The sequence below is a fragment of the Lissotriton helveticus genome, chromosome 2_1 (genome assembly GCF_964261635.1).
Source record: "Lissotriton helveticus chromosome 2_1, aLisHel1.1, whole genome shotgun sequence".
NCBI lineage: Eukaryota > Metazoa > Chordata > Amphibia > Caudata > Salamandridae > Lissotriton > Lissotriton helveticus.
Genome location: NC_136059.1, coordinates 590,208,991 through 590,222,532, shown reverse-complemented (window position 1 = coordinate 590,222,532; position 13,542 = coordinate 590,208,991). Strand labels below are relative to the sequence as shown.

Below are 13,542 nucleotides of genomic sequence, written 5' to 3'. Positions count from 1 at the left end.
AACTTTTCATTGAAGAAACAAGTAAAGGGTGGACACGAACTAGGAGCTTTTGACTCTCTCACCCACCTGGCTGAAGTAATAGCCACCAAAAAACAGCTTTGAAAGTTAACATCCTTTAAAGAACAGTTGTGCAGGGGCTAAAACAGAGTCCCCATAAGAAAGCCGAAACCAAATTAAGTTCCCATTAAGGCACAACAAAGTTGGAGGATACATATGTGTCAATCTTTTTAAAAAAACGCTTAGGGAATTTTAAAAGGGTGACTGATCTGGTAGACAAGGGAGTGCTGACAATGCAGCCAAATAACCCTTGCTAATACCTTTTGCAGAAGACTACATGGTGTCCATGGACTTTCAGGATGCATATTTTCATATGCCTGCTTTGCAGCCTCACTGGTGTTACTTGTAGTTCAACATGGAAAAAAACCACTTAGTTTGCTATGCTTCCCTTCAGCCTTAACTCAACCCCTAGAGTGTTCACAAAAGCAATGGCGGTGGTAACTGCCCATCTTCATTGGTAGCTGCCCATCTTCATTGGCTGCCCCTCTTCAGAGGACTTGTATCTTGATGACTAGCTCCTGAAGATGCATTTGCTGGTGGCAGTTGTGGACCACCTTCACACAACTGCCATCCTCTTTACATCATTTGGGTTATGCGTCTAGGTCCCAGTGGGCTAAACATCAAGGCAGACTTTCTGACACCATATTATTCTTGGAGCTCAGAATCATCAGTAGGACTGCTACCCACCTGACCTGCGGCAGGCTACTCTGCCTCTCACACCCACAGCTCATGGTGATCAAAGATATGCCCTACTCAGTTTAGGGGCCATCTAGGAGAGTTAGGGATCAGACGTCCTTGGTCTCTAGTGTTAAGATCACTCTATTGCAACCTGACCTAAGAGTTTTCCTGTAGTCTGTCAAGATGAGGCTGATTCATATTTTCATGGAGACCACTACCACTATGTAGTATTCCAGCAAGCAGGGCATTGTGGGGTTCTTGCCCCTGTGCTTGAAGGCTTTACTGGAAGTGACTTAAGCAACAGAAAATCTTTCTGGTCGCCCACAATCTAGCGGGGTTCTGGTTGACAGTGCAGACGAGCAGAGCAGGTGTTGCTGCCAGATGAGTGGCATTTCCACCTCAAGGTGGTGCATGGCTTCGTCAGTCAATGGAGATACCCCTGAAAAGACCCATTGGCCACTGTTGAGAACACGCATTTTCATGTTGAAGTTTCCTGTAAGGCACATGCTAGGAGATACATTTTGGCCGAAATGGAACCCAGAACTACTGTATGCATAACCTCCACTAACATTCTTGCCTCATGTACTAAAGGACAGAGGCCACATCACAATAATTGTCCCTAACTGGGCTAGAATAGTATGATACCTAGAAATTCTTGCCCTGAATATTTCCCCCTCCAATATGGCTGTCACTTTGAGAGGACCTCCTGTCTCAGCAGAAGTGCGGGCCCTTCTCCCGTTTCTAAACAACCTACACCTCCATGGGTGTAGATTGAATAGCGGCAGTTAAATGCATTTAATTTGCCAACTTAGGTTATCCCTGCTGCAGATGCTGTTTTACAAAGTCCATCTACCTTGGGCACTGTGATAAATCGGTCTGGATTACTGATCTAAACTTTAAGATGTCCTTTTGTTTGCCCTTAATTAGGACCAGCAAGACCTTGCTGGTGATTCAGTAAAATGTTACTTGTCGGCCCTCATTTCTTGACCATTTTCTTTTTACTAGATCAGCTGTCCTTGCATGATGCGTTTCATTGTATAATGTTATTTGCTTACACTTATACTCACTTTGGCTGTTCTCCTGCATTTGTATATTGCTATGTTTGCTTTTCCGGTTGTAAAGTGCTTTGGTTTCCGAAAGGATAATTTTTATATGTTTATTTTTCCTGATCTGCAGCGCTTTAGTAACTGAAAGGGTCACTTGTATATTGCGTATCTGTTTTCCACCATGTTGTACAGCACTCTGATACCCGAAAGGGTCATGTTTGTGCTATATAAAAATAAATAAATCAAAGGTTTATCATGTTTATTCCCAAACCATTTGTTATACAGCAATAGGACCTCAACTTGCTTTTGACATGCATGATGTGCACACCCTTTGAGCCTATGCACAGTTTCTCCTTGAGGCTCCTGACATCGAAAATGTATTGCCATTATAGCTACACTCCTCAAGAGTGAACTGCAGGTGCTGTCCGTATAACTACCCTACTGCACGTTATTTCCAGACAGGTTGATGCTAAGAATTTGGGCAGCTTTCATTCCTAAAGTCATGTAACTTTTCCATGTTGGTTAGTCGATCACTTTGCCAGCATTGTTTGCTCAACCTAATCACCGTTAAGCTATTCTGTCGGCTGTCCTAAAGACCATCAGATAAAAGATCAGCTTTTCATTATGTATCCAAGTGAAACAGAAGGCAAAGCAAGAGGACCCTAAGGTGGATAGTCCGTTACTTCAAGCTCTGCCATACACTGACGAAAAAGCAGCCCTCTGAATGTCTTGGGAGGCCTTTCCACCAGGCCCAAAGCTGCTACAAGACATTTGCACAAGGGTTGCCTGCTCCTGACATTAGTCAGACTACATACGTTCACAATACACTACTGTCTTGATAGCCAGGTCTTGTGTGAAGGAGACTACACCCCCTCTCTTTTGCAGGACTTTAAGCCCACTCCAAAGACCGTCCAACTTTCTAAAGCTCTGTTCTATTATTTATTCAAAAGGTGAGAAATCTGTGGTTAGTAGTATCCATCAAGTTACTTACCTTTGCCAACACTCTCTCTGGTTGATGCTCTCTCGAACAGCACCTTACTCACTGTCCTTCCACCTCCACATTCTAAGGAGCAGCTGTGCTAACATTTAAAAAATATATATTTTTTTTAAGTTTGAGCTCAGCACACAGACAACAAACTGATGTCAGCATGCAGGGATGGTGCTTATATGCGTCTCTACTTTGTCACTTCCTGGGTGGCACGTAGCCAACGCGGAGCTGCACCGAAGCACTGTTTACGTTTTCCAGATCTAGTCTGGCACTTGAGATATTCAAAAGGTGAGGAATCTATGGTTACCGTATGCACTAGAAGGAGCATTACTGTAGGGAAATAAAATGTTCTTCCAGTATTTTACCAGGGGTACAGCTTTTTATATTTGGCACTGTAATAAAGCTACCCACAATTGAGGAGCAGGGTTACAGATGTGTTTTGTCATTGCTTGCCTTTATTATCCAAACAGCTCCTAGCACCGTTTAAAATGGTGCAATATAGTTAAGAAGGTGTGATATGTACCCATATTGCTTACTTGACAGCTCATTTCTCTCTACAAATCACTACATTCACCACTACTTTGTGCCCGGTCAATATCATGGCATAGCGAAGTGCCATTTTCAGTTTTAAACTTAATATGATGCTTGTAGGTTCCACATTCTTAATTGTAGAGGTAAGGTCATGTATTCAGGGGTTATAGAATAATCCAATAAGAGCTAGGCTTGGATGTAATTTGCCTATGGACTGTTTTATCATTTGGCGTACAGAACATAAATGTCCATAAGCCTGTCATTTTCAAAAATAAAAATGCATATTCCTCTGGGCTAACATGGTTTGTTCTTTTTCACAGGATGCATGCAGGGCATGATTACATACCTGCCTGAGCTCATTCCACACCTAATTCAGTGCCTGGCTGATAAAAAGGCTCTTGTGCGTTCCATTACATGCTGGACTTTAAGCCGCTATGCACACTGGGTTGTTAGTCAACCCCCTGATACATATCTAAAGCCATTAATGACAGAGCTGCTTAAACGTATTCTAGACGGCAACAAGAGAGTACAGGAAGCTGCCTGCAGGTATGTTGTAACCTAATTCAGGTTGTTTAGTTTTGAATTTTGCAACAAGCAAACAGCAGTAACCATGTCATTTGTCAAATGTCCGTGATTAATTTTTATTAAAAAATGTTATTTGTTTTCAAATCGTTGACCTTCAGATGGCTGTGCTATATAGAAAAACCTTACTTGTTCTAAATATTTATTTATGATGGAGATTTCTAACAGCAGATCCCTCACATTTTGAATATTCCACAAGCATATGACGGGATCTGGGATCTTTTGAGCAGTACCACTGCTTAATAGGAGGTGGTGCCGTATGGCTATGCTCTGACGCAGTCACACTCCAGTAGTGACATGCGGTGCCCAATATGGGTGCCACTCTACACACTGACATCAGTCCTTTTGTTCTGCACCACCAGGCATGTTTCGTCTCTTTGAGGCAGTTTTTCAACCAAGATTTTACTGTGTGCAGTGGAAATGTCACCTCCCCCCCCATTAATGAATTCAAACCCTGTATTGGTTGTCGCAATCAAATGTCTGTGACAGATTTTCATCAGGAAAGCCTGTATTACCTGAGGTTGAGCCATGACTCAAAGACCTGCAATGACTGCATATCGATTAACTCGAAAGCTATATGAGACATGAGGTGAAGCTGTACGTTTAAGGCATCGGAAGACTCCATTTTGGTCTGTCTTGGTCCTATTCCCGGTCTGAGCTGCAGGAGTCTATTCTAAGGTCAACCGGCTTCGCACTCCATATCTTTGGGTAAGTTGAAGATTAAAATATAAAAATCCAAATAAGACTCTACCCCTTCTTGCCTCTCTCAAACAGCTTAGAAGGTGGTCCCATTTCTCGATCTTGCTCCTGAAGCTGGTCTATGTCGTGGCCCATCCCACAACTTGTCCTGGCAGACCCTGAGATTACTGGGCTGTTTGTGCCACTGAAACAGATCCAAGCATTCTGCAAAGTCATATTTCGACTTTTCAGATTCCTTCGGTCTGCCTCTAGCACGCCTATGGGCCCATTGGAACTGAGATGCTCTCCATCTGGGATACGGCTGGTGATATACCCTCCGCACCAATTGGGCCTTTCGAACCAGTCACTGGGCCTCTTCCTGCACCCATTCCAGCTCCACGACCAAAGCTACTTTCTTGGACATCAATGCCAATGCCCACTTCATTAATGCCCTGGAAGGAGGTCCGTATAGTGCTCACCAACTTAGAGTTGGTGCTTTTACAGCAGGGGCAAAGTTCGGTTTCTGACGAACCACAGACTTGTGCCCTCGAACCGTTTCGTCTCGTTCCTCTAGACAGGGACCGCACATCACATTCGCTGTTCATCACAGATTCCCATAAAGAATATGATGCTGGTGATAACATTGGCCAACTAAACTAAAACTAGTATGATGATGTCAAGGATACCAGCGGCCTGGCACGTCTCCTGATTTGTCCTCATCTTTCCTCCAGGCCCTGCCACGGAAGACAGTGCCTTCCTTGCTATAGCCATGTGGGGGGCAGCTGGAGTTCTTGACCTACGACTACCAACTTTAGAGGTCACATCTAAGTTCCCTATTGAACTCCTTCAGCTGGGGCAGACCAGTGCTGATCGCCTGCTGCCTTAAATAAAGGCAGCGACCAACACTCTGGTTGAAACTTTGTTCTGGCCCTCCAGTAAAAAGACCGATAGTGATGCACCCCCACCCTGCTCCAGATGACCCGGTCTCATTGTCTCCGCACGCCTCTCTTGAAAGTTAGTGATGCAAGCTTCTACTAGTTGGGACGATCCCTAACACTTTCCTGACTACTTCCCCAGATAGGACTTTTTAGGGGTAGTGATCTTCAGGATGAGGTTATTCTCCTCTACAAGTTTGTCCCTCCGGTCTCAGAATGCTAGCTGCCTGCTGGGCAAATACTCCAGCGCCCTATAGGATTCAGTTGCTCAGATCCTCCCAGGTATACCCGAAGATCTTCTCCCCATACTATCCCAAACCATTCAGAATGGTTGTGATGCTGCCAGTTTTATGATTTGCTGTGGACTGGACACCACAGAGCAGACTATCAGATGATCAGTTTGCACTAGCCTCTCAATCTGCTGCCATGCGGCGATGCCCACTCATCCCTTATGTAGATGCCACTTGATGGAACCTCTCATTGTTGGGACATCCACCCTTGAACTTCAAAGAGCACAGGCCCACAGCATGCTCTTTGGCCTGTCTTCTCTGTCACGGCAACCGCATCGACCTTTTCATTCCTTACCACAATTTAGGCAGAGAATCCCTGTACAGGTAGCTGCTTCAACCCTAGCAGGGTGCCCAGCCCGTTCATGGTTGAGGCCATGGCACCCACTGGCCCTTGGTCAGGAAGACCACGCCAGTCAACCCCACCTACAACCCCCACCCACCTACAAACCCCTTTTATTTGCCCTTAGTGGAGCACAGCAGCAGGATCCATTGCTTCTTACCAGTTTGGTAGACCAGAACATCAGACAGGTGGATCCTCCAAATTGTACAGAAGAGTTATTCCCTACCCTTCCTGGTTGTTCAGCCGCACTTCCACCATCCCCAGAACAACTGTCTTCCTTACGCCAGGAAGTGCGCACCTTTTTGGCCAAGGGGGCTATTGAACACCTGCATTAGAAGTGGGTTGTGGTTGCTATTCCTGCTACTTCCTGGGGTCAAAGAAGAATGGCTGTCTTCCGTTTTAGACCTGCGACATCTCAATGTCCTCTACTGTGAAGACTGATTGATGGTGTTAGAGAAAAAATACTGAAGGGACGGTGTCCAGGGCGCTTGGAATTTTTAGGGGAGTAAGGCGTTTTAGCTCCACTTTTATTTATTTTATACATACATGATCTTCACCCATTTTTACTTACTACCACCCCTGATGTGCCCAAAGTTAAGGGCTCCTTCTTTCCCTCGCTGCTGTATGCAGATGCAGTTTTAATGGCACGTTCCCCACAGGCCTTACGACCGTTATTGTACGGATTTGAAAATTTGATCAAATCCCTGGATGTACACGCTGATTGTAATAAGTCTTACATAATGACCAGTGGACCAAATAAATTGAACCTGGAAACACTCAAGGTGGGGGAAGCCTCCATAAAATGCACTTGCACTTTCTCATATCTGTGAATAACGTTTAAAGATATTGGTTTAAGGACTGAACATTATACACAGAGCAGCCATAAATTATCAAGTGCGGTTAACTCGCTACTTAGCTTGCCACAGTTAAGGAAGGGAGGAGCCTTTCTCCCTCTTCTGCAGATTTTTAAAATACAGTGTAGACCAACAGCCACATACGGGGCAGAGGTATGGGGCATTAATGAGTGTAATTTAATTCAAGTGTAAGAAACCCGTTTTTTACAGAACAGTATTCGCTGTTCCCATTTACTCATCTAAATTTATTTCCCTTAGTGAATTGAATATCCCCTATATTGAGGATTGTATATATGCCAGGCCTCCACTTTTATGGCTCTCACTATGGAGGAATACCCAGGCAAATCTCACTAAAGATATTATTGGAGACTGTCTCGCAAGTGAAAAAGGCAAGAGTATTCCATGGCTGGAAACCGTGGAATCTCATATATGGAAAGTAGCCTACCAACAATTATTTGAAAACCCGGAAGGCTCGCCAACCGTTAGTAAAAAGGAGCTTCAAATGACCCTGTATGAATCTCTCAATGCTGACAGATTGGCAACGGAATTTCAAAAGGGGGTGGTGATGGACAGAGTATCTGAGTTAATCAGAACACTCCTACCCAGTCAACAGATCAGGGCTTGATCCATCACCGTTTTTTAGCTCACTGCACCATCCCAGTTCAGAACCTGGCTATATGCAAATTAGTCTGTCCCTGGCCCAGTGCATCATGGGAACAGGGCAGACCAAACTACCAAGCCAATTCTTCACTGGAAAGGAAACAAGCTTCCGGGGACCGGTTTCTGGCATTACAGCCGTCTTCGGCCCGGCTTGCTTGAATCCTGATGGTGCAGTGAGCAAGGGACTCACGTCTAAGCATACCCTTCCACACTTGTGGTGGCCAAAATAATTTCAAAAGGGGGTGGTGATGGACAGAGTATCTGAGTTAATCAGAACACTCCTACCCAGTCAACAGATCAGGGCTTGATCCATCACCGTTTTTTAGCTCACTGCACCATCCCAGTTCAGAACCTGGCTATATGCAAATTAGTCTGTCCCTGGCCCAGTGCATCATGGGAACAGGGCAGACCAAACTACCAAGCCAATTCTTCACTGGAAAGGAAACAAGCTTCCGGGGACCGGTTTCTGGCATTACAGCCGTCTTCGGCCCGGCTTGCTTGAATCCTGATGGTGCAGTGAGCAAGGGACTCACGTCTGAGCATACCCTTCCACACTTGTGGTGGCCAAAATAATTTCAAAAGGGGGTGGTGATGGACAGAGTATCTGAGTTAATCAGAACACTCCTACCCAGTCAACAGATCAGGGCTTGATCCATCACCGTTTTTTAGCTCACTGCACCATCCCAGTTCAGAACCTGGCTATATGCAAATTAGTCTGTCCCTGGCCCAGTGCATCATGGGAACAGGGCAGACCAAACTACCAAGCCAATTCTTCACTGGAAAGGAAACAAGCTTCCGGGGACCGGTTTCTGGCATTACAGCCGTCTTCGGCCCGGCTTGCTTGAATCCTGATGGTGCAGTGAGCAAGGGACTCACGTCTGAGCATACCCTTCCACACTTGTGGTGGCCAAAATAATTTCAAAAGGGGGTGGTGATGGACAGAGTATCTGAGTTAATCAGAACACTCCTACCCAGTCAACAGAGGTTTTCAAATCAAGCGTAGCAGCATATATGAATTTAGTAGTGGACAGATTACTGAGAATGTATTTAACAAAACCTTTGGGGCGACGGGAGAGATGTTTGTTGTTTCGATTCAGGGCTGACACTGAAATACATCCTATGCTTCCCCTTAGGATTTCAGGAACATTTGGACTCCACCCCCTTTTTATTATTTTATTTTATTTAACTTGTATCGCGCAACAGCTACCCAACCAAGGGTTTCCCGGCGCTTATGATTCAGTAGTAGTTGACAGGGCAAGGCATTTTCAGATGTTGAATAGCCAGGTTTTTAAGGCTTTCCTGAATTTCATATAGCTCACCTCAGAACGCAATGCGTGTGGCATAGTATTCCAAAGTGAGGGTCCAGGAAATGCAAAGGATTTACCACCCATGCGTGATAGTTTTATTTTAGGGATGACAAAATGATTGGCTGTTGCGGATCTCAGAGTCCGAGAAGGATGATAGGGGCGCACTAGTTTTTGTAGATACTTGGGGGCTTTTTTTGTGGAGATCTTATGCATAAAGCACAGGGATTTGAATTTGATCCGGTTCTCAATTCTCAGCCAATGTAGCTCTCGGATATATTTGGAGGTGAATGAGGAAATAGGGATTTTCAATAGCAATCTCGCCACTGCGTTTTGCACTGTTTGTAGTCTGCGGATCGTTGCCTTTTTTGCCCCCAAATATAACACATTGCCATAATCAAGCCTAGATGTTATTAAGGCATTGATGACCGTTTTCTTAGTGTGTTCGGGTAGCATCCAGCAGATCTTTTTAAGCCTTTTCAATATAGCAAAGCAGGTGGCCGATGTTTTTACAGCTTGCTGATGCATATTCAACGAGTCATCGACGATGACGCCTAAATTTCGAGCCTGCGTAGTTGGAATCGGGGGAGTACCCATTTCGGATGGCCAATGTTGGGGTTCCCAAAGTTCTTTATTTTTTCCCAGGACAATTAACTCTGTCTTATCACCGTTCAGTTTGAGAAAGTTTTCTTGCATCCACCCTGCAATCCTTCCCAATCCTAATTTTAAAGTAGAAGGATTATCACTTTCAGCAGAGGAAAGAGAGAAGAGAAGCTGAGAATCGTCAGCATAGGAAAACATTAGCAATCCAGTCTCTTCTACTACTTTAGCCAGCGGGCTCATATACAAGTTAAAGAGTAGCGGGCTCAAGATCGAGCCCTGCGGTACTCCGTGTTTGAAGGTCAGGGTGTCTGAACAGGCAGATTGAGAGAAGACTTGTACGATTTTCTAACAATGATTTAATCCAGTTAATGGCAGCACCACGAATGCCTATAGATTGGAGTGTCCGCATAAGTACCGCATGTGACACCGTATCAAATGCGGCACTGAGGTCAAGGAGCACAAGTGCCACCGTTTCTCCTCTATCTATCAAGGCTCGGATGCTCTCTGTTACACCTAGCAAGGTAGTCTCAGTAGAGAAGCCTGAGCGAAAGCCTGATTGATGGGAAGGCAGCAAGTCGTGTGTGGTTATAAATTCTGTGAGAGACCGATGAACGTGTTTCTCCAATATTTTTGCAAAAATGGGCAGTAGGGAAATTGGCCGGAAGTTGGAAGGCAAGTTTGAGTCCGCATCAGCTTTCTTTAATAACGGATGGATCATTGCATGTTTCCATTCATCTGGCACATGTTCTTCCTGAAGGGATGCATTTAGAAGGTCGGTGATAACGGTCATAGCTTTCCTATTAAGTTGTTTTAGGACTGAACATGGTAGAGGGTCTTTAGGTGAACCTGATTTGATCGTATTGAGTAGATTAATGACGATATCGATGTTAAGCATAGGCCAGTTTTCTAATGTGACAATAGGAGTGTCGCAGACACTAGGGCCTAGTGTGCCAGTTTTATTGTTCAGTCTGTCAGGAAAGGTATTAGGAACATCCATATTTGTCTTATTTTGTTCATTTTGTGCTTGCTCGATGCCCTGATATATTTTATCCACTTTATTTACAAAGAAAGTAGCTAGTTGGTCACACTGTATTTTATTGAGGTCTGGCGGGGTTTGTGAGGTATTTGAGCCAGCCAGTTCTTTCACTATTTTGAAAAGTGTTTTAGATTGATTTAGGGCCTCTGTGATTTTGGTACATACAAATTCAGCTTTAGCTTTACTACACATAGTTTGATAGTGTGTTAATTTTATTTTATATTCATTCTTAGCTTCCAAAGAATAAGTCTTCCTCCACTGGCGCTCAGCATTTTTACATCTGTTTTTTTCTTGCTTTAAAATCTCATTAAACCACGGAGCAGGGGGGCGCTGATTGTTACCTTTTAACTTCGTTTTAGGCAGACATGAATCAATGGCTGTTATGAGCCATTTTTGGACTGATGTCGATAGATTTTGCACCCTTGACTTAGTGCAGGGTATATTATCTTCCAAAAAAGTATTAAGAATGTTAATGTCTAATTTTTTCCACTTCCTAACAACATGAGTTGGAACCAATGTTATGTCTTTATTCAACAGTTGTATCCGAAAAGAAAATTTGATGGGAAAGTGGTCTGACCAAGGAACGGGCAGGGCAGGGAAGGTGACGATGTCATTGATATTGGAAAAGATGGGATCCAATAAATGACCGGCAGTGTGTGTAGGGCCAGAGTTTTTCAAAATCAGGTTAAGAGACGCTAGATCGGCAATAAGTTCCGTGGCATTTATACAGTCCCCTCTGTCTAAATGCAAATTCATATCACCAATGATTGTAAAATTAGCAGCTTTCATTACTAAGGGGCCAATAAGTTCTGACATACTAGTCAACCAGTTTGAGGCCGCGCCTGGCGGCCGATAAATAAGCGCTCCTGAAAAGGTGAAGTTTGGGGCAAGTATAAGTTTAAAGATAGCACCTTCACAACCGGAGCATGGGAGTTTGTTGAATTCACAGTTGTAATTTTTTTTTTAAATAATTGCTATTCCTCCACCTAACTTCTTTTTCCGGTCAAGTCGCGTGATCGCGTATGAATCCGGGAGAGCCACAGCAATATCAGGTCCAGAACTATCTTGAAGCCACGTTTCAGTTAAGAACATGGCGTCTGGTACCTCATCTAATAGTAGATTAAAAATCTCAGTCTTGTGCTTAGGTAGGGAACGGCAATTCAGGCTGAGAAATGAAAATGATTTTGAATCAAAATTAAGATATTTCTTACTGGTACTATCCTCCGAAGCTTTCGTCCCAACAGAGTTTATGGCAAGAATACAATTGTGACAAACCTCTTTCTCCCTGCCTAACTCAAAAAGACTACATGACGGTTGTTTTGGGGATCTCAGAGCCTTTAATTGCTCGGAGGTATATTTTATGAAAGAGGGTGCTGTCATAAGTTTATGTATTTCTCCCCCGGATGATACCTGTGGTAAGTTATTTGAATGCAGTAGAGTATGAGCCATGGCCCTAGGGCTCGTCCAAGGCGCGGACGGGCGCAGACTGGCTGACTCTGGCGTGACTCCAGCGCTGAAGGAGGCGCGTCCGCTAACGCGGAGAATTACCGTCTCCTTATGTAGGGATGGCTAGAGCGCTGTCGAAGCTGCCGCCTCCCACCCAAGATGTCTGCCGTTGGGAATATTTTCCCTTGGACTCGGTACACAGCCCTAAAATCGGCTGTGACCGTCAAAGTGCGGGGAAAGGGATTAACGAGGGCAGAATACTAAGGTATGTGCAGGTAAATGAAAATAAGATTTAAAATTCGCCGTATAAAATTTCAGTTAACACACGCTCGCATTCAGCAGGTTAACATACAAAATTCAGCAGCAGTCTACCTCCCGGCTTATCGCCTCAGGAGGGGTCCAGTTCAATTAGCCAAATACACGAATCTGTCCATGTAATGGGAGTTCACGCCAATCACTGTTAAACCTTTTATGGTTTTTACTCTATTTACAATAAAAGACTCTTACTTCCCCTAATTAAAAGGTTTGCCACCAGTGAGTATAGAGCAGGAAGTATAGGTAGTTGCTTCAACTGACTGATGACAAGAGCATTTTTTCTGTGGGAATGTTCTTGAAAGCTGCAGATCAAGCACGTATGTCAATGAACACAGACTAGCAACGGACTATAGTTGGTTTAAAGTACATGGTCATGAATTTTAATCATAATATTTTATATAGAATGATAGTTTTTTTAATGTTTTGTGGGATTTTAAAATGTATTTTTAAGGACACCTCAGTAGCAGAAAAGTTAAACCTGAACTATATACGTGAGGGTTGTCAGATTGTTTTAATCATTAACATGGCGGACCATCAAGTAGGTTTTTGTTTTTAGGTTTAAAGAGCCTGCACTGCCCAACTCAAAATCCTCACATTTTGCTATTGAGAATGGACACTGAGAAATGAGATACTGTTTTAAAATGTTACTCTTTTTACTGTGTACTTTTCTGGTTTCCTCTGTGTAAACCGAATAAAGATAATAAATGAATGGTGGTGTTAGGTGTGCAGGACTCCTATTTCCATATACCTGTCCTGAGGGGCCCATCTGTGAGAACTGCGGTTCGTTGTGGGGCAGGATCACTTTCAGCTCACTGTGATCCCCTTTGGTTTCAACACTGCCCCTCGGGTGATCATGAAAGTGATGGTGGTGGCAGCATACCTTGGAAGTTCAAGGGTCCTAGCCTTCCTCTACTTAAGTGACTGGTTGTTGAAGGCGGGTTCGCCCCAATCAGTCATTGACCACCTCCAGACTACGACGATCCTCATGTCATCTTTAGGTTTCACTATCAACATGCTATAGTCAAGGCTGATTTCTTCTCAGATGCTCCCCTTTATTAGAGCCTTTCACTGGTCGGTTTTAAGCCTTCCCTTGGCCCCCACCCCCAAAAAGAAAAGTCCTGGATGTTCTGTAGTGTAGTTCCTATATTCCCAATAGGCTCTGCGCATTGGAATAATATATTCAGCAGGGTAGACGTAGG

The 13,542-nt window shown here is 44.1% G+C and overlaps 1 protein-coding gene across 2 annotated transcripts in view; it reads left to right on the top strand.

Moving 5' to 3' along the window:
* TNPO1 (transportin 1) overlaps positions 1 to 13,542 on the top strand; it is a 1,741,771-nt gene that overhangs the window by 1,122,777 nt on the left and 605,452 nt on the right. For both annotated transcript variants that reach the window (XR_013607056.1, XM_078675276.1), the window contains exon 12: positions 3,621 to 3,846. Coding sequence is in view for 1 of the 2 variants with exons in the window: in XM_078675276.1 (XP_078531402.1) it covers positions 3,621 to 3,846 (226 nt within the window). In the remaining variant the exon portion in view is untranslated. The remainder of the gene's footprint in view (positions 1 to 3,620; positions 3,847 to 13,542) is intronic.